At 37.8% G+C, this 27,095-nt stretch overlaps 4 protein-coding genes across 6 annotated transcripts; 2 read left to right on the top strand and 2 right to left on the bottom strand.

Moving 5' to 3' along the window:
* The first annotated feature begins 301 nt into the window (after positions 1–301).
* On the top strand, positions 302–15,439 carry LOC122055447 (DNA-directed RNA polymerase I subunit 2-like). Of its 3 annotated transcripts, XM_042616892.1 has the most exons (27): positions 308–652; positions 764–837; positions 930–1,049; positions 2,046–2,122; positions 2,936–2,999; positions 3,093–3,163; positions 3,793–3,870; positions 3,952–3,997; positions 5,263–5,443; positions 5,515–5,567; positions 5,686–5,759; positions 5,970–6,087; positions 7,371–7,458; positions 8,117–8,229; positions 8,534–8,661; positions 8,748–8,827; positions 9,159–9,400; positions 9,476–9,640; positions 9,739–9,903; positions 9,995–10,069; positions 10,497–10,600; positions 10,684–10,759; positions 12,470–12,595; positions 12,666–12,809; positions 13,240–13,452; positions 13,656–13,901; positions 14,742–15,439. In XM_042616892.1, the coding sequence occupies exons 1-27, from the start codon at positions 493–495 to the stop codon at positions 15,132–15,134; spliced, it is 3,474 nt and encodes a 1,157-aa protein (XP_042472826.1). In that variant the 5' UTR covers positions 308–492; the 3' UTR covers positions 15,135–15,439. The 3 variants fall into 3 exon arrangements, with proteins under 3 accessions (XP_042472829.1, XP_042472826.1, XP_042472828.1); XM_042616895.1 differs by lacking the exon at positions 14,742–15,439 and having other exon boundaries at positions 302–652; positions 13,703–13,857; XM_042616894.1 differs by lacking the exons at positions 308–652; positions 764–837 and having other exon boundaries at positions 991–1,049; positions 2,046–2,118; positions 14,742–15,435.
* Positions 15,440–17,517: 2,078 nt separating this feature from the next.
* Positions 17,518–19,944, bottom strand: LOC122055446 (sorbitol dehydrogenase-like). Its single transcript, XM_042616891.1, has 6 exons — positions 19,714–19,944; positions 19,556–19,623; positions 19,225–19,461; positions 18,674–18,964; positions 17,969–18,156; positions 17,518–17,883 (listed from the first exon to the last, which is right to left on the bottom strand). The coding sequence occupies exons 1-6, from the start codon at positions 19,826–19,828 to the stop codon at positions 17,691–17,693; spliced, it is 1,092 nt and encodes a 363-aa protein (XP_042472825.1). The 5' UTR covers positions 19,829–19,944; the 3' UTR covers positions 17,518–17,690.
* A 359-nt stretch (positions 19,945–20,303) lies between these two features.
* Positions 20,304–24,764, bottom strand: LOC122055443 (DEAD-box ATP-dependent RNA helicase 7-like). The gene is made up of 14 exons (XM_042616889.1): positions 24,202–24,764; positions 23,795–23,929; positions 23,564–23,704; positions 23,374–23,485; positions 23,081–23,151; positions 22,700–22,854; positions 22,496–22,607; positions 22,303–22,404; positions 22,161–22,221; positions 21,904–22,075; positions 21,723–21,819; positions 21,549–21,643; positions 21,251–21,384; positions 20,304–20,692 (listed from the first exon to the last, which is right to left on the bottom strand). Exons 1-14 carry the CDS (start codon positions 24,628–24,630, stop codon positions 20,448–20,450), a joined length of 2,061 nt encoding a protein of 686 aa, XP_042472823.1. The 5' UTR covers positions 24,631–24,764; the 3' UTR covers positions 20,304–20,447.
* An 89-nt stretch (positions 24,765–24,853) lies between these two features.
* LOC122055445 (protein CANDIDATE G-PROTEIN COUPLED RECEPTOR 7-like) lies at positions 24,854–26,579 on the top strand. Its single transcript, XM_042616890.1, has one exon. The coding sequence runs from the start codon at positions 24,963–24,965 to the stop codon at positions 26,322–26,324; it is 1,362 nt and encodes a 453-aa protein (XP_042472824.1). The 5' UTR covers positions 24,854–24,962; the 3' UTR covers positions 26,325–26,579.
* Positions 26,580–27,095: the final 516 nt, after the last annotated feature.

Raw genomic sequence — 27,095 nt, 5'->3', positions numbered from 1 at the left:
ACTCATGATCAACAAGACCAAACAAGTGTTGCAAATATGGGCTCTTCTTGTCCATTCATCATGTTCCTTAGCAAATTGTGTATATATCAAAAATAAATTATACTGTAAGAATAAATATATATATATATATATATATATTGCATTCATATATGTTTTATACGCAGCGTATTATTAAGTCGTTTTTTTTAAAAAAAAAACAGTTTTATTGATTGTTTTCTATATTAACAGAATAGTAAAAGCTAATAAAAATTGATACGAAATTAAGAGGGGAAAAAATAACGGAATACTAAACCTTAATAAAACCCATCCATCGACCCCAACAATTCCCCAGATCGCCTCCTCCGCCGACAGCCTCCTGCGTCTTCTCTTCTCGATCCCGCGCCTTGTCTTTTTCGATCCGCGTCTCGAAGCTGCTTCGCCATTTCCGTTCTTCCCTTCCGTTTTTCGAAAATATTTGATTTGGGGGCTGAGTCTGCCACGCGGGTGTTGATAATGGGATCAAAGTCGAAGCCCGACTACGAGGCGCTGCGAGACCTCTTCCGCCCGCACGTTGAGTCCTTTGATTACTTTCTCGATGAGGGTCTTCAAAAAATATTTTTTGCAATACGGCCCGTAGAAATCGTCGACCGCGTAACTGGAGTCAAGCTCAGGAATATCCTTTATACAGTTGTTCACTTTGTTTGTTCCTATTGTTTCATTACAGTCGTTCCCTACCTTCCTCGTTCGTTTTGATAATCTATTTTTTCTTAACCGACTTGAATACTTTCCTTAGAGGGTCCGCAGGTACTTCCTCCAACGAAAGACGGGCGTCTAAACGAACCTTTGTATCCTCATGAGGTTGGTGTTCCTGTTTTAAAAATTAAATCTATAGTATATTGATTTATTTTTCTACTGATTCTGACCTATCTTACAAACAAAAAAAAAAACAGTGTAGACAAGCCAGAACAACTTATAAAGGAGATTTCAAGGCGTTATTGTGTTTTCAGTATGATGATGGAGTCATTGTTAGAGAATCTATCAACTTGGGCCATCTGCCAATAATGCTGAAGGTCGATGATTCACTGTTCTGTGTTTTATGTTTTATATTTCCTTTTTAATTTTATATGTTACTATATATAATATTATAACACGTCCCCTCTGAGAAAGTAAGTCTTTGAGGTTTTTAACTGTCGATAGAAGAAGGTTGACACAATTTATCGTATATCAGGTAACATAACACAAACTAGATCTCGCTAATGATTATTTCTGGATCATATTTGTATTTTCTGCTTGTGCAATAAAAGTCTTATTTGTTAGTTTAGTTTGAGAAGTATGCGAGGAAATTCAAGTACTGCATTGATGAGACATGGGTTTGAGACCTTAGAATCATGCAGACTGAAAAAATCCCATGTGTGTTAAATTATTAAGAGGTGGATATTTAGCTGCATTCTCCAAGTACAGGAAAAATGCAAGTATGTTGTTGTAGTGGGTTATAATGGCCAGTCATTCAGGGGAAACACAGGTTCCATGTTTTGAATTATTGCAAACAACTGTTGTGGTCTGCTTTTTGATGTTTATAAGCTGCATTGTTCATGAAATAATAATCTTGGTTGTAAAATATCATTGTTGAAATGTGCTATTGATGGATTATACCATAAGACCATTTGATACCTTGGGTAGACGGGAGTTTCCTTAATAAACTTTAAGAGATTGATATTTTTTAATTTTTGGCATTATAAAAATCAGGCAGAAACAGCTGTGCATAACTTATGAAATCTTGCTGTTAGAAGGTAAGCTGCTTCATGAATTTTTTTGACATATCTCCATAACTATTGGAATGAAATATATATATATATATATATATATATATTCAAGATAATACCATGGCTATTGCGTATATATGTTTCTGGCTATGGTTATAATGAATAAATTGACTATTACATTAAGGAAGATCTTAGCTAATTGCATTTTTGTCTTTTCAGTCTATTAAGTGCTTGTTTTGTTCTATATAATGATTGTTTAGTTTTTTACTTTGTGTCATTCAACAATGTTTTAAATGGTTTCAGTCAAAACTCTGCCACTTGAGAGGTGCTGACCCTCAAAAGCTTGTTTTCCACAAAGAGGAGGCAACAGAAATGGGTGGGTACGTGAACATTTCAATCACTAGCTACATTCTCTTTTTGTATTTCATTAAACTTATTTGATGTCTATATAATAACATTTTTTTTGGTTGAGAAATTAATCTTTTAACTTCCTGGAAATGTTGAACATTATATTGCTCACATACCATGACACAATTATATTATATGCAATAGATACTTCGATCTAACACTCAATTTGATGAATGATGCTAGAAAGTTTTATGTAATTTAATCATATACAACGAGTGACTGTCTATTAGACGACATTTCATGTTAGTTTGTAGAAGGGAGAATGCAAAATCTGTAATAGTCAGTGCATCTTTGGAAGATGAAGTAAACACAACTTTAATAAGCACTGAGATAAAGGAGCTAGACTCTTGAATTTCTCCTATACTGACTGCCGGTGTATAAATGAACATTACAACTCAAAAATCTCTCTCTCCCTTTTTTTTTTTTTTGTCTCTCTTAGGTTTTTTGCATTCATCTCCCAATGGAAAGCTAATTATCAGAGACCTTGTGTCTCTCTTCTACAAACAAACAATAACTATCATCACCAATGGGATTCATAGAATCATATTTTGTTATTGATTGAATTAAATATATATTGAATCTACCTCTGAAATCAATCTAATTTAAACATGATTAAATTTTTTCTTATAAAACAAAGTACCCATCAAATTCATAGAACCTTGTTTCTGTATCAATTGAATTCAATATGAATCCAATCTTGAGTTGAGATGAATCAAATTTGAACATGATTGAATTTCTTCTGTTAAAACAAAATAAAGATTTGACATTTGTTTATACCTTCTTAGGTACTTCATTTGCGATGGAATGGAGCGACTTGCACGACTTTTAATTATTCAAAAGCGTAACTATGTGAGATGCTTGTTGTAACTCCTATCTTACTCATTCTCTGCTTTTGACGGTTTTCCCTAGTTTGCTGATGTAAATGTACCTTGTGTGATTTAGCCAATAAGCATGGTGCGCAAATCATTTAATAACCGTGGACCTGGCTACAGTGACAAAGCAGTGGTTATAAGGTGTTTTCATTTGTTCTACTCTTTTGTGGATACATGTCAAAAGTTTTTTCTTTCTTGTGGCGCTATGAAGTATCATTGATTTACTTTCAGTTAGCACCTTTATGTTTCACTTTTCTTGCTTTTAGGTTATTACAACTACAATACATAGTTCTGCATCACTATGGCTTTCATGAAAACTTCAGAAATGTTATTATAAGCTATCTTACCAAGCAACTCAAGGGTTGGAATATCCAAAATTGAAATAATATTTTGTGAGGCTTGTGATCTTCTGTTGACACTCATGGGAGGAAATATAAGAGATTAGAGGGGCATAATTGGATTCCTTGGGTTTGGAGAACTTTCATACAAAATACAAATGAAGGCAAATGGAGACTAAAATATTTCCCCTCCATGTCTCTCTTAAATTGATCTTGTAAAACTAAGGAGCCCTAATTAACAATCAGAACGCTACCTAGCATAAAGATATTAAATGTGTTACCTAAATATGTTGACCAAAGTTATCTTTGGAAGTACTATGAAATATTTGGTGCATTTACTTTTAAAATTATAAAATTTCACACACTATCCTCTGTTAATGTACTAAAGAACTGGTGTAATACTGTATTTTACCAAACTCTTATTTCCTATAGATGTGCTCGAGACGACCAAACTTCTGTCACTCTCAAGTTATACTACCTTGAAAATGGAAGTGCAAGGCTTGGATTCTGGTAGTATTACATATTTAATTTGCTCCATAACTCATTCAGCTTCTGGATTTTCAAAATGTAATGTATTATACAACCTTCTAGGATAAGAGGAAGAGAGTTTCTGCTTCCAGTTGGTATTATTTTGAAGGTGTGTTATCCTAAACTTGAAATACTTAATAAGCTTTTTTTATGCTTTAAGTTGCTAAGTTTTGGTATAGAATGAAGACTGCTTGTCGATTCACTGCAAATCATTTAAGGGATATTGTTGTTTTTAGGAGTTTTTTATTCTGTGTCTTGAGAAACCTTGAGTGTTGTTGTGCTTCCGTTTGATATACCTTGCTGATAGTCTTGTAATTTAACATACAATTGTAGTAGTAAATATGTGTATTCTCAAGTATAGTGTTCTCATCATAGGGAAGAACATGCAATGTATCATTTGGGTGGGGTAGTTCAACAATGGTTTGCCACTGTTTCTAGTCTGGATCTGCTTAGATCCTATATCTGTGTAGAGTATGTCCGTTGAGCTTGTGGTCTGTACCAAGAGTAGTGTGATGCTAAATTGCAAATCCAGCGGAGATATGTAGATTGACTGACGATGTGGATCCTTAGTCAACAATCTGGAATTGATTAAAAGCTACTCATATTCATTTAGAAATATCATCTTAAAACTTTCAGTTGCTGTATAACCTCATGTGTTCATCAGCAGTTTTAGTCATCAAGTGAAGCCTAAGGTAAATTTTAATTCTTTTGATCGTTGAACATAGACAAAAGTATCTATGTGATTCTCAGGGACATGATTAAAATATTGGCAACATCTTCTGCAATCAAGAATTAAAAGCAATATCTCAAGAAAGAAAAATAATCTTTTTTCTAATCCAACTCCATACCATTTGACAATTTGATTATAAGTTCTGTACTTGTTTGTAAATGAAAATAATGTTAATGCTTATCATAGTTGGAAGAGCAACACCTTCTCGGATAATGTCATTACCAACATCAACAACAACCAAGCCTTTTCCCACTAGGTGGGGTCGGCTGAATGTCATTACCAACATGCATTTAAAAAATCCACCAAAAACCACAAAGGACCCTCTAGTACTCTGCATGTCCTTGTACTCTTTTTTCCTCCTTGTTTCTTTTAGAATCTTCTTCCTACCCAACGGAAAAATTTGTTTGACTGTTAGTTAGCAGTTCAATGAGCAAATCATGAAGTCATTTGATGTGAACTCACCCTGTTTGTGGGTCACATAAAAAGTATTATTTATATGCTCAGATATGCAGTATAAGTTTGTAGGATATCTCCTGGTTTAGTCAATAACTTCTTAATGCATGCCTTACTATGTGAACCCTCCCTGTTTCTCTTTCTTTCTTGCTTTTTAATTTGGATAGTTAACAGTAAAATAGTCTTTACAGGCTCTTATTGACACAAGTGATCACGAAATCTTTGTGAGCTTGACATGTTATTATAATGAGAGATACCAAAGAGAAAAAGGTGCTGTTGGTACTCAACTTATTGGTGAAAGGGCTCAAATTCTTCTTGATGAAGTCAGAGATTTGTCGCTTTTTACTCGCCATCAGTGCTTGAAGCATATTGGTATTCCTTGATATTGGTGCTTTTGTTGATGTTGATCGTGCATTGCAGTAATCTGTGTCTTTAATCTGTAGGAGAGTACTTCAGACCTGTCATGGATGGATTTGAGACTGAGAGTTATACAAATGTAAGTTATACTCCATAAACATGATTCATGAATATGTATGCTTCTTTCCTTTTGAAAAATGAATTCTTCTTACCGACACTGTGTATTTGATCGGCACCTATAATATTATGTCCTGTAGGTTGCAGAAGCTGTTCTTGAAGACTATATCTTTATTCATCTTGGGAGCAATCATGACAAGTTCAATTTGCTAATGTCAGTTCTTTTTATCGCATATAATCATATTAGTTTCTCTCTCCCTCTCCCTTTCTCTCTCTCTCTCATATATATATAGATCAGTAAGACAGAATATATATATATATATATATATATATATATATATATATATATTCTGTCTTACTGATCTATGTCATTTTTGTACATGAGACTGTCTTGAATATCCTGCTTAATCCTCTGCTCTTTCAGTTTTATGCTGCAGAAACTTTATGCACTTGTAGATCAAACTGCTGCCCCTGATAATCCTGATACACTTCAAAATCAGGAAGTTCTGTTGCCTGGACACTTGATAGCCATTTATCTTAAGGTATTATGTTTATGCATTCATGATTTATACCTGATTAATGAGTATTTAGACATTTAACAACGTAACTCTTGTTTTATTATTTCATGTTTTTGTTGCTGTGTAATATTCTCTTTTGGTCACCAAACATGATTTGGTTTGCTTCTGTCATGATTTTCGCCTTGTGTGCATGAGCTATCCAATCCGTGACTCTTTATCTGTCACAAAATGATACCGGCCTTCTTAAGCAGCCTTCTTAAATGTGTATATATTTTACCCCAATATAAAACTTTTAAAATGAGAAAGAACCCAAGTGGAGCTTGCTTTCTTCATAAGCCATAGGGGATATTTCAGCTGCGTATTATATGAGGGGTTTGAATTTTATAGTTTCTTAGGGTCTCATCTTAGTGTTTTGGCAAGATAGGATTGCAAATATTTTCCTTTTGTTGAGCAGATAAATCACTGATTAAATCACAAGATTTTTATGCAATGATGACTGAAATGGCGAAAACCTACATCTGATAGATGCTACAATGATACAAGGATTTTATCCCTCCATTGAGCCATATGTAAAATTATATTATTAGTTATAGTTAAATCAATTTAATCATAGTTGATTTATATTAACTAAATTTTTCTTTGGTCTTCCTCTATCCCTTTCACTTATGATTCTGATTGAACAAATCAGGTTTTATGATTCTTGTGGGATAAATTTAGTTGGATCTTGTTTGAGGCCAACCATAGGATCTTAAATATTACATTGGTCGAGATTTTTTTTGCCCCAACTAAGTATTTGTTGGAAACTAATCTCTTAACTGTTAATATGTGACACTTGAAGTAGGCTATATGTCCAAGGAATGGAAATCGAGATGATGAACAATGTTAAAAGAGCAACACTAAATTGGATCCAACCATGGGGTGGGATGTTGATTGAGTTAACTGTGATGACATTGATAAAACCCAAGGTGGATGTGAAGTCCTTTGCAGGTGGGAAGATCAAGCAAGAATGATCTTTGTTCCACCTCAATACCTTGTGTCTAATGGACACCGTGCATGAACAATGCATTTTCCTGATTTCTAGTGTTAGACCTCAAAGCTTGGCGGACCTCAAAGCTTGGTGGAAATAATTTTGACATCCAACTCTTCTGTTGCCAGTTGGATCAACATTTCCTTTACTCATGCGATATATCTTTGAATGTTTTGATGAATTCACTTGACTGATGAATGTGGGGCTCTCTTTTTTCTTAGGACATTTATCATGCGTATGCTGTGGGTGAACTTATTGTCCTTCATATTCATTATTTTAGGAAAAACTTCAAGTGTGGCTGACGAAGGCAAGACAACAGCTTTTTGATGAGCTAGCAAAGAAGGAAAGGACCTTTGACATAAAAAGTGGTATAAATATCTTTCAATTTCTTAGACCATAATATATTGTTGTATATTCAAACTATTGAAACAGTTTATTATTTAAAAGATAAGTTATCTCACCGAAATTTTTTCACTGTTAATGGAGCCAGTCTAAACACTTGAAAATCATGAACCTAGTCTAATTTTGATAACTAATTAATGAATGCAGTTTGTTGTCTAGGTCATATTTAGTTCTCTCTTGTTTGTGTGGCTATCAGCCATTAACATTGCTATAGTAGTTGGAATCGATCCCAAATGGATCAACAAACTTAACTAAGAATAAGAATAAATCAAACTACCTAAATCAAGATGCCAGTTTTTGTTTTTATTTTAGTAAGAAAAATCAAACTACCTAAATCAAGTTCGGAAAGTGTCATGTCTTGGCTAGGTTGAGCAATTTATCTTTCAAAGATCCTTTCCTTTTGCTTCACGATATATCATAATAAAAGTGAACTCTATTTCGACATAGAAGTTGTCACCGTTGATAGATATTCTCACCCATAAGGTTTTAAAGCTAGATTCATTTAGTAGATACTTCCCATTTTCATTTATCTATTTATTTCACCATCCTTTCATACTTTGTTATCACTTATCAACACATCAACTCTCAACATTTTGTCATGATGTTTTGTAATTCTATGAACAGTAACACAGGTGAAGAAGATTGTAGGCAAGAATTCTACAAATTTTGGGAGAGTCATTGAGAACATGATAAAAGTTGGAAGATTGAACACACAATCAGGTCTAGACTTGCCTCAGGTGATTACTTTTTTACTCCCCTAATGCAACTTATTTTGTTAATATCAATCTTTTACACTAAAATTGTCACTTAAGCTATTCCTAATATAACTTTATTAAGTTTATTTTACATGTGTTTTTGTGATTCTTTGAACTCTAACCCATTAAATGCATTTGTTTCTACAATTCAACACTGAGGGTGTATTTCTTATGGAGAAAATTAACTGAGGAGAGAAACCTTTCCTTGGACGGAAAGGAGAGGGAAGAAGTTTAACTTGTTTAAAATTGATTTGCTATAGATCTTTTACTTGTTTGGGTTATGTAGAGAGATGGGATGACCATTCAAGCAGAGAGGCTCAATTTCTTACGTTATCTATCGCATTTTCGTTCTGTACATAGAGGTGCTGCTTTTGCAAAGATGCGGACGACAAGTGTACGAAAATTGCTGCCAGAGTATGTCATCTCACTTTATCTTTTTTGAATGGCTTACAAGTTTGCTAGATGTTCATATGTTCATTAATTTCCCACTGTCGTTACAGATCTTGGGGCTTCCTTTGCCCTGTCAATACGCCTGATGGGGAGCCTTGTGGCTTGCTGAACCATATGACTTGTTCCTGCCGTAAGTTCAGAATCTATAACTAAAATTGTTAATCAGGGTTTGTACATTTCAAGGTTTTGCAAACTCCTATCACTTCCTGAGTACCTTTGTTTCCTTGTAGAATAGATTTTATTAAAATAGTAGCAGTCAAATGCTGTGGTTACTTTTGTTTTATGTTTGTTCAAGTATCTGTTTCCATATCATTGCATGTTAAACATAATCAGTTATTGGAAAACCAAGATTAATATATCCTTTGTATTGCATGGTCAAAATATCCACCTAATGTTGCTGCCTGATTATTAGGTTACTTTAAAATTTTATATAATCTAGCATGTTTGCTCTCCTACTTCAGGTATTTCATCTTCCTATGATTCGGAAGGAAAAACTAAAGACACTCTCAAGATAAGAATGTCAATGCTCTCTGTCTTAGTTGCGATTGGAATGACCCCATTGCTTCCGAAGCTTGAGAGTGCTGGCCCTCCTGAAATTCTTCATGTTCTCTTGGATGGATGTGTTGTAGGCTCTATAGCTTCTCATCAAATAGAGGAAGCAGTTGCACATATCCGGAGCCTGAAGCTTTCTGCCTTATCAGGGGTATTTCTTCTTGGATTTCGTTCTTTTATCTCCATTCAATTTCTAACAATTGTACCTGGGTCATGATCACTGCAGGTTCCTGAAGATTTAGAGGTCGGATATATACCCTTAAGTTTTGGTGGGGCATATCCTGGATTGTACCTATTTACTAATCCTTCCAGATTTATTCGACCTGTCAGAAATCTTGCCCATGTCAATGATGGAGGCAATGATATCGAACTTATTGGGCCGTTTGAGCAGGTAAGGATATGATCTATGATTTACTTATGCAAATTCTTGAGAATGACCTTTGGTGTTAGATGTCTGCCTTCTGAACAAAATTCTTTTGTTGTCTATAGGTATTTATGGAAATAAGATGCCCTGATGGTGGAGATGGTGGAAGAAGAGATTTCTTTCCTGCGACACATGAAGAAATACACCCAACTGGAATACTTAGTGTAGTTGCCAATCTCACTCCCTGGTCTGATCACAATCAGAGCCCACGAAACATGTACCAGTGCCAGGTTGGCTTTGTTTTATGTCATGTTAAATTTTTGTTTGTTGATAAATATGCTACTAAGACCATCCCTTCATTTTGTGTTTTTTGCATGTTAGATGGCCAAACAAACAATGGGGTTTTCTGGCCAAGCCTTGCAACATCGTGCAGATTTGAAGACATATCATCTCCAGGTATGTCCATAAAGTATTTCCTAACTAATGTGTATTGCTAATATTTTAGTTCTACTTGTTAGATTCTTCTTCTGTAGTTATTCTCATTGAAGCTTCCATTTTATGGTATGTTGTGGTTGGATTTGGTTCACAAGACACCTTTGACAGCAAAATAGTCGAGAATATCCGAAGGAAAAAACTATCTATTAGTGTCTGTCTTCTGATGCATAGACTATAGAAGGCTACAACCCTTTCTTATGAACTAACTTTCTTGACATGTCTACGGTTTCAAATTTCTAATATATATGAAAAGGTATTTTGCAGTATGACATCAAGACAATGTTTTTATCCTGAACTGTTAGCCATTAGATTATATATTCATTGATCTGTGCATGAACATATTTCAAATTTGTCTTTAATAGTTAGACACCCAAAATATCCTTTGCAGACTCCTCAATCTCCAATCGTCCGGACTGCTTCATATACTAAATATTGCATGGATGAGTTCCCAACAGGCACAAATGCAATTGTCGCAGTTTTATCTTACACAGGGTACATTAAAACTAATTATGACGTGTTGGTATTTTGCTACTGGTATGCTAATGTTCAAGCTATTCCTTCCCCCCTTTTTGCAGTTATGACATGGAAGATGCCATGATTTTGAACAAGATGTCTGTGGAGCGTGGGTTTGGTCGTGGGCATATTTACCAGGTGTCTTATTATATGCATGTATTTTCATGGTTCATATATAACTATGTTATGGTGCTTTACTAATGTCATTGTCGTCTCTATGTTCATTCTAACTATTTGGGGTTAGCAACCTTAATCTTACCTATTGAGCTTTATACAAACAACATTACTAGTAATATTTGAATAATTAAATTATTTTTCAATACATTGGACAATGCTTTCTGTAGTCATGCTTTTGTAATAATATTTATGTTCACATAATTCTTTCTAGTTTTGGTGAATATAGATGAAGCTAATGTTATTTGTGTTCATTGTGATATGCTGGTTATATTTTCTATAAGCTAATTACTATTATTCTTTCTGGCAATGATTGTACATTTGCTGAAGTTCATATCACTATGATCTGTTTTTTTAAAATGTGTTTTGATGTCCTTGGACCATCGAGAAGTAGTGATAGGAAAAAATAGAAATAATTAGCCTGAACTAGGAAAGTGAAGTAACATGACCTGAAAATTCAGTTTTTTTTTTTCAGGTTTAGGATGGAGCTTCACAAATGAGAGATGGAATGTTTTAGGGTCGGGTCGTTTTCTTATATAAAACTCGTTTGAACAGATTGGATATTTATTATTTCATAATACATGCAAATATATTATTATATACTACATTTGTTACTTATAAAGTGGTAAAGAAGCTCCAAACATATTGTATTTACCCACATTATTTTGCAATCATAAAATTAAAAAAAAATAACTGAATAAATCCACAAAATCCCCAAGAAATCAGAACCCTGCAAAACTGAGCCAAAATGGGACCTGAACTGTCCCAAAAGTTTCAGGTTCCATTTTTTTTTAAAATAAAAAAAACTGAGCTGTGTTTGGTTTCTGGGATTTTTTGATACCTAGTGTGAACCTTGCTCGCCCCTACCAAGAAGAATGGATAGGAAGGAAATAAATCATGGTTTTGTTGGAAAAAATGTAGGGAAAGAAAAGTGGGAGGGAGAAAACAGCAACGAATAGTCGGGGGGAGAAAAGAAGAATAGCTTTTTTATCCTTTTGTGGTTTCCACCATATTTAAAGCAAGTAGAGGAAAACATCACATATGGTTCTTCCCTTTCCTTTCTCACTGTTGATCAGTATCAGTCAATCCTATTATGCCTCTGTGTCATTTGGGCCTTAATCATACATTTGGTGAAGGAAGAAAAAACTTTGTGACTTGTAATACTGAAATGAACTTAATAAAACAAGTAGGGATATGGTGGACCCAACAACACAGCCTTTTAAGAATCCTCCAGGAGGGAGAGCTGTTAATGATCATTCTAATAGGAAAAGAAAGTTCTTCATTATTGTTTATGGAATCAGTGTAGCGTGATGCTGGAATAGAAGCAAAGAACTGAAAGGAAAAATTCTCTGTTGAAACCATTGTCTAGGATGAAACACACAAAAATAGTTAGCCTTCTTTATCTTTATTAGCATAATAATAGCTAGATGCCTTGGCTCCCTGCAACTGCTATTGAGGAAATGTTGAGGGCCCTATAGAAGATTCATATTGCAATGAAAATAGTTTGCTTCCAAAGATTCTCCCCTTGTGCATGTGTTAGAGAGAGCAGACTTGCACATGCACAGCAAGATCATTGGCTTTTGCTTTATTAATTATTAATTGTGCTCGACCTTGAATGTTTACTTTTCTTTCTGGATGTTTTTCATTTACAATTCACCACCATTTTTTATGCAGACAGAGTCAATTGACTTGAAAAAGAAGCATGAGTCAGACCGGGTTCAAGAAATATTTGCTAGGAGCAACACTGATAGAAACATGATGTCTTCAATTGACTCAGATGGCCTACCTTACGTTGGACAGGTTATTTTACTCAAGTAATGCATCTATGATTGTTGGCTATAATAGTAAAACATCAAACATATTTTTGCAGATAGTGCATCCACATGAGCCAATATATAGCACATACAATACCTTAACAAGCACAACGAAACCAACTTATTCAAAAGGTTCAGAAGATGCCATCATTGACTATGTCTCTGTTGATGGTACTGGCTCAAAGAACTACCTGCAAAAGGTTTGATTCATCTTGTTATTTCACTATTTCTAATATAATATGCATCTTCAGATTTGCTTTGTTGAATTGAAATTTTTTGATGTATCAGAATCACAGATTTAGGTTTTTATAATTTTCCTCTGTGCCTTTGATATTGATAAATGATAATAATATGTGCAGTGGTGATCAATAAGATTTTGAATGGTTTATAAGGTTAATTAGGCATCTAAATTGCAACCAATCCCATCTAAATTTCATTCTTGATGTTTATGAGAAAACATAATCCAAGTTGTGAAATCAATTTCTTCCACATTTCTTGGATGAATATGCAAGTGAACATGGAAAACCTATAATAAACAAACAAACTTTCTTTTGGAACAAACTGTTTCCATTATTCATTAGGCTTTAAATGGTGAGTAAAGATGCTTAATGCAATAATTAACCTTTTCAGGTTAATATTCGCACTCGACGCACCAGATATCCTATTATTGGTGATAAGTTTAGCAGCCGGCATGGGCAGAAGGGTGTTTGCTCTCAGCTATGGCCTTCTGAAGACATGCCATTTTCTGAAGTTACTGGGATGCAACCAGATTTAATAATTAATTCTCATGCGTTTCCTTCGAGAATGACTATTGCAATGCTTTTGGAGTCGATTGCAGCTAAGGTCACTCTTGAGTTCTTTGTTCTTTACTCTTTTGCTTATTACAGTAGAATTTTGCTTTGTCTAAGTAAACCTGGTTTTGATTAGAAAACTGGTCATCAATGCACCTAGGCATTTCAGTTTCCTAACTCTCTTTTGGACTCTTTTTTATCCTATGACAAGTCTTAGTGGTAGCAAATTCTGCATTTCTTTTCTAACCTTTGCAGGGAGGAAGCCTGCATGGAAAATTTGTTGATGCAACTCCTTTCACCAGGTCAAATTGCGGCAAAGAAGATGAAGAAGAGGTCCCAGTGGTTGATGAACTAGGTCAAATGTTGATTGCTTATGGTTTCAACTATTATGGAGAAGAGGCACTGTACAGTGGAGTTTATGGAATAAGGTTTCCTTTTAAGATTTTTATTGGACCTGTTTATTACCAGCGGCTCCGCCACATGGTTTCTGACAAATTTCAGGTGATCTTTCTCCATTTCCTGTTTATTTGTTAAATTCTGGTTTGAAAAATAAAATACTAATATTTGAGTGAAGCAGTTACGTACGTGGATGAAATCCTGTTTTTTCATCCTCTAAATGGTAGATTTTTGACATGATTCTGGGGTAATTTCACCATGCTCTAGTGTTAATCATCATCTTCCTGTTTAAAATGATCCTGTGAACACCTGCTAAGGCCCCTTACAATGAAAAATCCACATTTCCAGCCTAACCTATATGAAAATGCCCAAATCATTGCCCACTCAGCTCATTGCACCAAAAAACCTTCACATTAGATCAAGATTCTTACCAAACAATCTGACAAGCTGTTTGGTGAAATAGCCTGATAGACTATATTTGGCAAAATTAATGTTTGCTAATTTTTGTTTAAAGACAAAGATCACATTCAGTGGGTATTTCCTTTGTTTTTTTTTAGATTGATATATTGAAATTCAAGCTAATTTGGGTATCTTCAAACAAGAGCACTTGTTCTTGGAATTCTTTGTTATCAAGGGTGGATTATAGTTCTTTTCCTTTTGCTTAATCTGTTTTGTTGAACTTTAGTTGTACTGTATTCTGTAACTGCATTTGCTTCTCCTTTCAGTGTCTTATTGACTGTTCTGGGTCATAACATGTTTACAACATAAATATGTAATTTTTATGAAAAAAACTTAATCTGCACCTATAAAGATATTTTATTATATATTTTGATTCCCATGTCCTTGTGCCATTTCGTAATGGTTTGTGCCTTTGGCTTCTACTCCTTAGGAATTGTGATGGCTTGTGATCTTTCTGTTGAGCTCGATTAACACTTAATGATTCAGGTGCGCTCTACGGGAACTGTTGATCAGATCACCAGGCAACCCATTGGAGGAAGGAAACGAGGTGGTGGTATTAGGTTTGGAGAAATGGAACGTGATGCAGTTCTTGCCCATGGAGCTGCCTACCTTTTACATGACAGACTCCACACCAGCTCTGACTACCACATAGCTCATGTATGCTCCGACTGTGGCAGTCTTCTCGCGGCCACTACTAAACAACCCCAGAAGAAAAGTCTCCCACCTGCCGGAACTCCCAAGAGCTATATATGCCAAGCTTGCAAAACAGGCAAAGAAATGGAAACTGTGGCGATGCCTTACGTGTCCATATATTTGGGTTCGGTATGTGGAGCAGTGAACGTAAAAATGACGGTTCAGTTAAGAAGCCAAGCAAGCTAATGGCACATTCTCAAACTCTAGGCAAAGTGCTTGTTCGACTTTCCAGCATGCAACCCAAGCACCGAAGCACATGAGGCAAAGATTTGGGGTTTGGTGCACTCTCTAGAGATTCAATCTGTGAATCACATGGATGAGAGTTTTGTTGTTTCTCCAGGTTTAGATTTTCTTGTGGTAGTTTATAGTTGAGAATTTTTGTTTTCCTATGTAATGGTAAAAAGAAATGATTTATACAAGATAATCATTCTATTTAACAAGAATCCGTTTTCTCTGATAAATTAGGAAATTTATAACACTCTTTGAAGTTTATGGTTGTTTTATGTATTAATGTTGTCATTGCAATAAAAATGTCATTTTACTCCATCAGATGACTTGCTAAGGTGCATGCCTCATAGCTCAACTGTTCCCCATGTCACCACGAAGCTAATTGATTCTGTTCGAAAATTAGTGTCGAATTGGAAAAGGGGTCCGTAGCATTGGCCCTATGAAAAAGATATTGCTGGATATCAAAGGGAGTGTACTGCTAGGCCGAGCGGGTTGGCCGCTCGACTGGAATTTAGCTGCTCTAGTGGGTTGTCCGGTCGATCCGAACCTCGCTACTCCTGCACGTGTGTCCGCTTGACCGAAGGTCTACCTTGCCACTGCCGAGACCTGTTGTCAAGCCGAGCGGGATAGTCGCTTGGTCGAAGTTGAACTCTACCCATATGAAGCTCTGCTATTTGGCCGAGCGAGGTAGTCGCCCAGCTCAGTTTCTGCACCTCGTCTCCTCCTCCGTTCGGCGTCCAATAATCCTTTGAGCGTCGGTCTTTTGACTCCTCCCCGTGTTGAGATGGCAACGGATCAAAGCCTTCTCCCTGGTCGAGGCATGTTTCGCCTAACTTGCCGATGTCATCATAGTAGCAGGGTGAGATCCCTCATTATCACCGTATCACTAATCCTTCGTTGTCTTGGATTTATAAGTTCGGTTTGATTAATGTAGAAATTTATTTTTTCTAAAAAAAAAAATATAAGTTAATTCGGATAATTCAATTTAGTCTCAATTTTAAAAAGTCTAAATTTGATTAGACTGATTAATAGAAAATTTAGCAGTCGAAATGATATAACCGACTACCAATAAATAGAATTAAATATTACTAGTGATAAGCTTTGATTATATACCTATGTAGTCATTCCCAGTGGATATGGAGTTTGTTATTCACTTTAGAGCTTAAATAACTTCACAAAGCATGATTTGAATTAAATTAAATATTTCAATTACCTAAAATCTCGATTAGTTTATTAGTTAATGTTGCCATTTCTTCTTACTAATTAGTTTGCCTCAGCCTTAACTTTACAATAGAATTATAATCTCATTCCCTTGATAATAAGTTTTTGCTTCCTGGCCACTTTCCTTTAGTTACTAGACATTGTCCCTTGGATCATAATAATACTGTAATCGAATATTTAATCTCGGTAAGATAAATATCTCTTTTATGTGCTAGTCACTATTCCAAAGACTAGTAGCTACTCGTGGTTTACCTCCTCCGTGTTGACCTTGGGACGGATTGGAGGGGGCGCTAGGGGCGACTGGTGACCGGCTGGCACCCGACGGCGGCGGCGGCCGGCGACCGGCGGCGATCGTAAACTCCGACATAGATGTAGCGCTCACCGGTAGAGGTTGTAGGATATTTTTGTCATTTTATAATAATACGAATTACATTTCTTATAAAAAATAATGGACACCAAACAAAAGAATATAATAGATTACATACATTACATTACCAAATATAGTAATATAATTAGGATTATATTACATTACAAATTTGATTATATTACAAGCTCAATTACATTACACGTTTAGTAATTATATTACAAGCTCAATTACAAGCTCAATTACATTACACGTAACTAAACGTAGCCTCAGTGAGCTTGCTCTACTATTGTTTATTTATTTATTTTTTAAATAAAGTTATTATATAATTGGATATAAATGTCAATGTCATAAGGTCATTAAGCCTGATTTAATGTACGTGAACCCAGTAAAATTAAATTGGACCGGGCCCACTTCTGAAACAATTATTAACAACGAAGTTTATATATATAATGATTTCTTTTCTATAAATAATTTCAGCATGAAAATCATTATTAAAATCCAAAGCCAAATAACATACTTTATTTTTAAAAATTGGTCGACAAGGGTAGTGATTGTATAAAATATTCGAAAAGGGAAAGACATCCTCTATTTCACCTTAGACATCCAAAGGGCTCTGTATAGTTTGATCTGTTCTTCTTCTCCAAAGGACCTTACTCGAAACTTTCTCAGATCAATCCAGTTCCGGTTTAATATTAGCAAGTCATAAGCGACTGGAGGATTGAATCAACCAGGTCGTATGGTTGTACATCCAAATTTAATAGAAGGAAACCATGATTTCATTTTATTTTTGTCTCAGCTATAAGATCACACCCCTTTTTATTCAACCAGCTTACTAACAATACCAACATTGATGACCTTGTCATGGCAGCAAGAGATCTGATACACCGTCTCAGAATTATTCTTCAGACCAAATAATGCCTCAGCATCTAAAGGTTGAACATCACTTTTATGGCATCTCCGCCGCGAGCGCTGACTTCGAATGCTTCCACCACCTCCTCCTGCGAGAACCCGAATCTGTGTGTTATCAGAGGCTTGACGTCGATTTTTCCACTCCTCAGGAACTCGATACACAATGGCCAAGTATCTTTGTATCGGAAGATGCCGACGACATCAACTTCTCTGTAAACAAAGGAACAGTCATCAGTCATCAAGTGGAAGTTCAGGTTATTTCTAGCTTCCAACTCTTCAGCAATGAGGTAGAGACCTTGCTGCTGCAGGAGTAAGGGGGACAGTCATCTCATTGTGGCCCATGCCAACAAGGCAAACTTTACCACCTGGCCTGGTGGCATTCAGGGCGGTCGACATTGTTTTGCTAAACCCAGCGCAATCGAAGCTCACATCGATATCACTGCCCATTGCCTTTTGTATCTCAAGAACCTCCTCATCAAGATCCTGTAGATGAATTGTATCAAAGAAAGAAAGAAGCCACAAAGCTCTACCACAGTGGTTAAATATCACACAAGCAGGATGTTACGATGTCATAAACAGATGGATCTTATTTTGTTCTTCAAGTACATTTAACAATCTTATCAAACAGAAGTTGTTAGAACACTGAAACTTACTAGTTTTAGTATGTTGACTAAACAAACACAAAAATCAAGAGCTAAACATCTTTCTCAAACTTCTTTTATATATCACCATCACACAAATGCCGATCTCACTTAGTGGGATAAAATTTAGTGGTGGCGGTTGTTGTATATCGCCATCAAAAAAACATTATTCATATATTGAATTGTGCAATATCCGTTATTGTTATACAAACAACTTTTATATAGATCTATATAAATCTCTAACCACTAGCAAATCCCAACAATCAAAAGCATAATAGCTGAAATAGAATGAATGATTTGATATCAAATGTATGCAACTTTTTTTTGCATCTTATGAATATTAAGAGTTAGGCAAAGACCTGAGTGCTTGTAGAAACTTTCACAAACTCATCTGCACCAAGAGATTTAGCAACCGATAGCCGGTATCCATCAACATCCACTATGACAATTCTTGGTGCACCAAAAGCACGAGCCGCAAGCATTGTGACTAGCCCGATAGGGCCAGCGCCCATAATTAGCACAGTAGTCTCTGGACCTACATTGGCTCGACGGCAAGCATGGATACCGACACTTAGGGGCTCACACATTGCCCCTTCCTCCAAACTCACATTGTCAGGAAGCTTAAAGCATAAATCTGCAGGATGAACCACCTGGAAATCCAAACCAAGTGTATTGGCAAGGTTAATGTCTGAAATAACAAATCAAAAGGTGAAAAAGATAAATACTTGAGAATTGCTACTTTGTTTGTCTATGGAAAATCATGATTGAGGATTGATTTCAGTTAATTTGCAAAGTTCATCAAATTACGCCAACTAGAAGACGTATGCATCAGATAACACGAACAATTTGAAGGAAAGAAAAAACTCCCAAATAGATATTGTTAGGGAGAAAAGAGTCTGAGATTGATCACCTGGTTAGCTAGGGATCCATGAACAGGAGGGGTAGCAAAGAATTTCATATCAGGGCAAAGGTTGTACCGGCCACCTTTGCAGAATTTGCACCGCCAGCAGCTGATGCCGGGCTCTAACGCCACGCGATCACCCGAAACCAGGGATTTGACTTCGCTTCCCACCTCTTGTACGACCCCAGCACATTCATGCCCGATCACCATCGGTTCTCTAACAACGAAATGGGCGCACCTCAGTGTCTGCGGCACGCAGATGAGGGGAAAAAGGCATCACTTGGTTCGTCCTTCCATGGTCCAACTAGATAAGATCAACAGTGTTACAAGGAAGCCTAACCTTAAGATAGTGAACATCGCTGCCACAAATGCCGACGGCCTTCATCCTCACACGAACATCGTGAGGCCCTAGAGAAAATCAATTTGGATCAACAATCGCACCCCCAATGACAAATCGGAACCAAAAGGGAATAAAAACCCTGATTATTCAAGACGAACCGAGCGGCGGGAGATGGAAAGGCTGGATCTTGAGAGTGTTGACGGAGACCAACCAAGCCGCCATGTTCTCTTCTGCCTTCCCGGCATCTCCGCCTCCTTCGCCGCCTTTCCCCATCTCCTTCTCGCACTGCGTGGATCAACTCCTTGATGATTTGATGGAGGAAGAGGAGGCTCTGGAGATTGATGAGCGACCGCCGAAGGAAGGTTGATCCCCAAGGTCAAACTCATGATGGATCCTTATCCAGTATTTATTAAGGCTGCAAGGATATTTCAAAATTTAGAGATTTTTTTACATTATTTTAGTTTTTAAAAATAGTTAAAATCATGTGAATCTGATTTATTTACTTATAAGATTTATTTGAATCATTTTATTGTCATTTTCTTTAAATATTATATAAAATATGAGCAAATATCAAAATCGGATGTATCTTTTAATTTTCACTATTTTGATGTGATCGATTCCACAATTTTAATAGGTCCATAAAAAAGTATATTAATATTAGTGGATGGTGACGTAAAAACGATGGTTAATATTTTTTAATTTTTACTATTAAGTGATGTAAACTAAACCAACTTTATAACACACACAATTACATTTTTGAACAATGGAGTAAGAATATATAAGATTGTTAGGCAACATTACATTTCACGAACAAATATAAGTTCAATAATTTCTCATTAAAAAAAATTCCAGCTAAGGATTTTGGCTGGAAACAACAAGCGACGTTATCTTCTCAATTCCTCTGGGAAAAATTGTTCCAACCTCCCCCACCGCGACCTCTTCCACGATTGCCTCGGCCAGAGAATCTGTTACCACCACCCCTACCGCCATAGAATCCACCTCTGCCGCCGGAGAAACCACCCCCACCACGGCCGAACCTTCCTCGCCCTGAGTTGGTGCCTCTGTTTTGTCTATCTTGTAGTGGAGGCAATGTTTCCAGCACCTCAATACTAAAATTGCTGCTGGTCTTGCCCTGAACTGTGAAAAAGAGAAATTTGTAGAGAAATGTTATGGCTTGATAACATTACATGATGCACAAAATGAAGAAACAAACTCATTTATAAAAGCAGTCCAAAACCTATCGTTTTACCACCAAAAAGCATGGGAAATAAGCTTTGAGAGTGCACAAGGGCAGGGACACGTTTTCATCACAACCTAGGCCGTCTCGGCATGATTTTCACTACCTCTTAAAATCTTCCATATCGCAAAGGAGCATACAAAAAAAGCTCAAGAAGGTACAAAGGCTAACCATCCAGACTCAGAGATAATATAGATGGGGCAGAAATAAGACATGTATTTTATCCCATGGCATGTTTTGCCTCGGCCTTTATGAGGGGAAAAAAAGTAAGGAATACTTCATTTTAACCTCTCCAAATCCTGCCCTGCTTCTAGCTCGCACAAGCAGCAGCGGAGGATGGAAAGTTAAATCATTACTCATTTTGATACGCAAGTTAAAACCAATTCAAAGCAGTGTTCTCCGTGCCCAACAGGAAAAACTAGTCAATGAAAAGTCAAGCTGAGCTTTCAGATCTATACCTTCAAGAAATGCATCGACATCATCAGCCCGCACATCAAACACTGCACCATAACCATCCTCAGTAAGAGAGACGTTTTCGAGATTTTGGATCTTCTCTTCAGGGAAATGTCTCCCTAAGACGCTGAAAACAAACCTGAAAAATCAATGGAGGCAATAGGTTAGTTATGCATCTACATTAACAAATTTATTTGTACCGATAGCACGATAGGCAAACATGCAATAGCTAAAGGCTGTTCGTCTAACTATTGAATATCCAACCACTACAATTTTTTTTAAAAAAAAAAGAGAGACGCTCACGATGGTGAATAGATAGTGTTTCCTGTCTGAAGAATCACTGTCACGTAGTTCTCCAAAGAAGAGAGCAGTGACCTCTTTTTTATATCCAAAAACCCCTGCAATAGAGATGACCATTAAAATAGAAGATCACTAAATACAACAATGTATTGCTTCAATACTAAATGTGCAACTTACAGCAGCCTTAGCAAGTGCTTTTGCTAGTAAATCTACAGGCGATAGTCCTGAAGTGCTCAAGAGCTGTTCTGCTTGTGAACGAAAAACTGGAATAACACTGCAAAATAAACAACTTCATAGTTAGAATATTACCAAATTAAACAATTTCCAAAAAAAAAAAAAGGAAGAAACATCAGCTTACCTGTCGGAGACATTTGAAATAGCACTGGCTGCTTCAGATCCAACTAATTCAGCAATCTCAGCAGGCTGAGGTGCAGATATGTACTCAAACTTAACACCCGATTCCTTTTCAATTCTGGAAACACTAAACTTATATCTGGGTTCATAAAGGAGAATTGCAACACCAGTATTGCCTGAAAGAGATGTCTCTTATAGCACTTGTCACACACACACAAAAAAAACTAAAAATTACATGATGAAAGTTTCAAGAAAAATTACCAGCCCTTCCAGTTCGCCCAGACCGATGGATGTAAGCTTCAACATCGCGTGGGGGCTCACACTGAAAATGTAATTGAGTCAAATAATGCTTTAGAATTTGTTATTTAAAATGGTTAATTGCTCCCAGGAGATAAAGATGCACCTGAATAATCAGCTGCACATCATTGATGTCTAGCCCACGCGCTGCAACATTTGTTGCAACCAAAACCAAAAACTTGCCTGACCTAAATCCGGTTAGTATAACCTGCATAATTTCAAATCCCAGATATTAATGGAAGAAGTTCATTTGGACAAGATATAGATTATGTAGTAATCAGTAATCATAAAGTGCATACTTCTCGTTGTTGTTGCATTACATCTCCATGCAATGCTCTTGACCCAGGTAATAATCCTGCAAGCTCAGATGCAGATTCTTTTGTCTCAGTGAAAATAATGGTTCGACCACCGCTGTGAATAGAAAAACAAATATGTACTTTAGGAACCAGATCATAACAAAGAAAATTAATCAAACAATAAAGTGAAATCATAAAATTACAAACCTGCTATAGCAACGAATAATATCAGGAATAATTTGCTGTCTTGTTGATTTTAAACAAGAAAGAGCAAGATGTCTAACAGTAGCACTCGCCTTCAGTTTCTCATTGCAAACAAGATCAGCTGTTTTCTTATCTTCCTTGAGAAATCTTGCTGAAATCTGGGAACGTTAGAAAAGTATTATGTGGAAGAATATTGAAGAATAAAATAGCATTTAGAAAATTAGGCATTCATGTGCTAATGTTCATGGTGAGCTTATAACAAGGTTCACCATTATACAATTGAACTCGTGTATCACGAAGGCATGCCACAACATATACAAAATCGCTTGTGCCTCTTTGTAAAATTTACTCAAATGAGAAGAATTCATGATTATGAATCTATACCTGCTTCACCCAATCAGGTAAGGTAGCACTGAAGAGAAGTGTTTGAACTTTGTTAGCATCCTCAACCTTACCTGCAAAACATTAAAGGAAAAAACTCAGTAAATATTGACTATGTGAAGCATCATTAAGCAATGAAAATGACATATATAATATATTACAACTAGGCCAGATTAAACTACATCTAGAGAAGGTCTAACACAAAACATCAACTATGATAAATGTATCTCTGAGATCCTTTTGCCTGGATATAAATTATCAATAACCAACGAAAAAGCCCTGAAGATTACTCGTACCGAGAATTAGCTCCACGTCTTCCACAAAACCCATTCTCAACATTTCATCTGCTTCATCAAGGACCCGGAAGTTTAAAGCTCTCAGGTCAAGAGTTCCTCTCTCTATATGATCCTGTTAACAAATACAAAAATAAGAAACTGACTTCACTGAGCCAAGCAGGATTTATGAACATATAGTCAAACAGATTACTTTTACACGTCCTGGTGTTCCAACAAGGATATCAACCCCTCTCTTTATGGACATTTCTTGAGCACGATAAGGAGACCCGCCATATACACAGCACGACGATAACCCCACTACCCCACCATAAACTTCAAATTCTGAGTGTACCTGGATTAATTGTCACGACAATCAAGTTTCAGCACAAAGAATCATGAAATAGTTTCATAGTAAACATATTTAACCTCTAATTTGGAGTACCTGAATAGCAAGTTCTCGAGTTGGAAGTAGTACCAAAACACTTGGAGGCCTTTTATAACCAGTTCTCTTTGATGCCTTGAGCCTTCCATTTGTCAGCGATTCCAATATAGGCAATACAAAAGCCAAGGTTTTACCCTATGAATAAGGTCATATATATAACAGACCATCATAAACAGAACAGTCCATGAACATCAGGAGGAACAACTATTGAGAGAGAAACAACATAAATGCATAGAAACACAAAAGCTACGTAGTTGTTTGTTTTTTTTTTCAATAAAAGAAGAAAAAAAAACATCTTGTGCCGCCCTCTAGTTGGCTATATTACTAGCACGAACCAGAACAGCTAAAATAGTAAAATATCTGAAGTACGCAATGGAAAGGAGAACGAAAAGGAAGAAAGCACCAACCTGACCAGTCCGAGCTCTACCCACTAAATCAAACCCATCAAGTACGAGATCAAACGTCATGGCCTGGATGGGGAACAGGGCCTTTATGCCCTTCGAGTTCAAGGCCTCTACCAAGGCCTTCGAGATCCTGAAATTTGACAAGGCATTCGGGTCATCCACATCACTACCGCTCTCCGGCTCATCCGTCTCCTCTTCCTTCTCCTTCAGCTTCATCTTCTTCGGCGAAGGACCATTAGCATCCGCCTTCTTCTTTTTCTTCTTCTTCTTCTCAGGGACCTCCGATGAGTACTCGGACGTGGTGTCGCTCTTATCCTCCTCCTCCTCCTCGGCCTTCCTCTTCTTATCCTTCTTGCTCTTCTCAGAGACCTTCGCCTTCTTCGATCCCTTAAGCTCCTCAGGGGAGAGAGGGTCGGAGAGAAGAGCAGGCATGTCGGCAGTCGAGGGCTTTCGCTTGCGTCGTAGGAAGGAAGGGTTAAGCGTGTAAGCGCGGCGACGAAGGAGGCAACCAAGAGCGGTGAGAGCGTTCGCGGAGGGCTCGGAAATTTATACACGACAAAACCTAGCCAACAATGACACGAAATCTGTAACGGGTTAAGTCACGACTACAACCAAATAATTATAAGGTTAAATATTTGGAGTTAATTGGAAAAATCCTCTGCCTTCTCCGTTGACTGACGAACCACCGCCGCCATTGATGGGCGAGCGAGAGAGAGATAAGAAGGAATCGAGATCAGCGAGGAGAGGCTACGAAGAGGGCATCCATGGCGGCATCCGCGAGACCTATCATTGGACTGGCGTTGGCGTTGTCCATGATGGCCGTCGTCCCTTCTGTTCGCGCCGAGATCCGCCAGATGGAGGTCCGATCTGACTCGCGATCCATCATCCCCTTGGACGACTTCGGCTTCACACGGCGTGGCGGTCTCGAGCTCAATGTCTCCGGCATCTCCTTCTCCAGCAAAGCCGACCTCGCCCTTTCCCAGCTCGGCTTCTTCCTCTGCACCCCCGAAGCATGGCTGCGCGTCCTCCGCCAGATCCGCGACCTCGACATCACCTGCGCCCTCCAGTCCAGCGACCCCGACGTCCACGTCGTCTATGAATTTGACCGCCTCCATCCCCCTCCCAACCCCTCCGGCGTCCCCGTCGCCAGATCCACCTCCTTCGGCGTCGCCGAAAACCTCACCGACCAATCCGGCCAGTTCACTCTCCTCTTCGCCAACTGTCTCCCCAATCTCCGCGTCTCCATGTCCGTCCGATCCGCCATGTTTAACTTCCCTGAACCCTCCCGCCGCGCCTTCCTCTCTGCCGGCGCCGCGCCGCTGCCCTTCATATATTCCCTCCTCTTTTTCGCCTACGCCGCCCTCGCCATCGCTTGGGCTGCCGTCCTCTTCCGCCGCCGTGCCGCCGTCTTCGGCATTCATTACTTCATGCTCGCGGTAATCGTTCTCAAAGCCCTAAATCTCCTCTGCGAGGCCGAGGACAAATCCTACATCGAGCGCACCGGATCCGCCCACGGCTGGGACGTGCTTTTCTACATCTTCAGCTTCCTCAAGGGGATTTCCCTCTTCACCCTCCTTGTCCTCATCGGCACCGGCTGGTCCTTCCTCAAACCCTACCTCCAGGACCGCGAGAAGAAGGTGCTCATGGCGATCATCCCCCTCCAGGTGGTGGCCAACATCGCCCAGGTCGCCATCGATGAATCCGGCCGCTATTCCAGCGACTGGGTCACCTGGAAGCAGGTCTTCCTCCTCGTCGACGTCGTCTGCTGCTGCGCCGTCCTTTTCCCCATCGTCTGGTCCATCAAGAACCTACGGGAGGCCGCCAGGACCAACGGGAAGGCCGCCGTGAACCTTATGAAGCTCACCCTTTTCCGCCAGTACTACATCGTCGTCATCTGCTACATCTACTTCACCAGGGTGGGAGTCTACGCGCTCAGCAACTTCATCTCCTACCGTTACCTGTGGACCAGCGTCGTCGCCGGCGAGCTCGCCACGCTCGCCTTCTACGTCTTCACCGGGTATAAGTTCAGGCCGGCGGCGCACAACCCCTACTTAACCATCGACGACGAGGAGGAGGAGGCTGCTGCGGAGGCGCTAAAGCTCGACGATGATGCGTTCGAATTGTGATGCCGATTCCATTTTTGGCTCCAATTGCTCAGAAGCTGAAAAAACAAGAGGTTAGATTTTGTCTTCATACTCCATAGGAAATTGATAGTCGCAATTTAATAGTGCAATAAAAGAATCATCTCTCTGTTCGTTTGGTATAAATTAAGATATCAATCGTTTGAAAATTCTGTGAATTGTCTTCTATTTGCCACTGATTTATCTTGTTCATTTTCTCAATCATGTTGCTGGTAGAAATTCAGCATTCGTTCTCTTGTCTATCGGTGATTCTTCTACTCGAGATCTTCGTGGTGGTTTAATTATGTCCTTTGAGATTTGATGTATCTTTCTGAACAACCATTCTATAGATAATGCAATGTTCTGTGATTCTTAATTCTCGTGTATTATGATTTTCTTCGTCGAATATATTACATCTTTTGCCGGTGTACAAATTCTGTTCTTTATATATATTTGATCCCTCTTTTCGAACATAAAATCCTATTAGAGCATTAAATCCGATTTGCTACGCGTTTATAATTAGCGAGTAAGACTATTGACCGTGCAATCATCTTTTACTGGTTCGATGAGGGAGACTTGACTTACATTGGCTTGTTGACGGTCCGCGTCTTGTACATGTTCCGACACGCTGACGCCATCCTAAAATCCTTGAGTTATTAATGAAATGAGGACCTGCTTTCAATTATTTATATTACTTGATCCTGTTCAGAAATAATAGTGGAGATGTAGTTATCACGTTCATTGAATATAGACTTTAATTCACTCTAAAATATAAAA

This window comes from Zingiber officinale, chromosome 3B (genome assembly GCF_018446385.1).
Source record: "Zingiber officinale cultivar Zhangliang chromosome 3B, Zo_v1.1, whole genome shotgun sequence".
NCBI classification, from domain to species: domain Eukaryota; kingdom Viridiplantae; phylum Streptophyta; class Magnoliopsida; order Zingiberales; family Zingiberaceae; genus Zingiber; species Zingiber officinale.
Note: the sequence above shows the minus strand (reverse complement) of the source record. Positions and strands in the feature narration are given on the sequence as shown.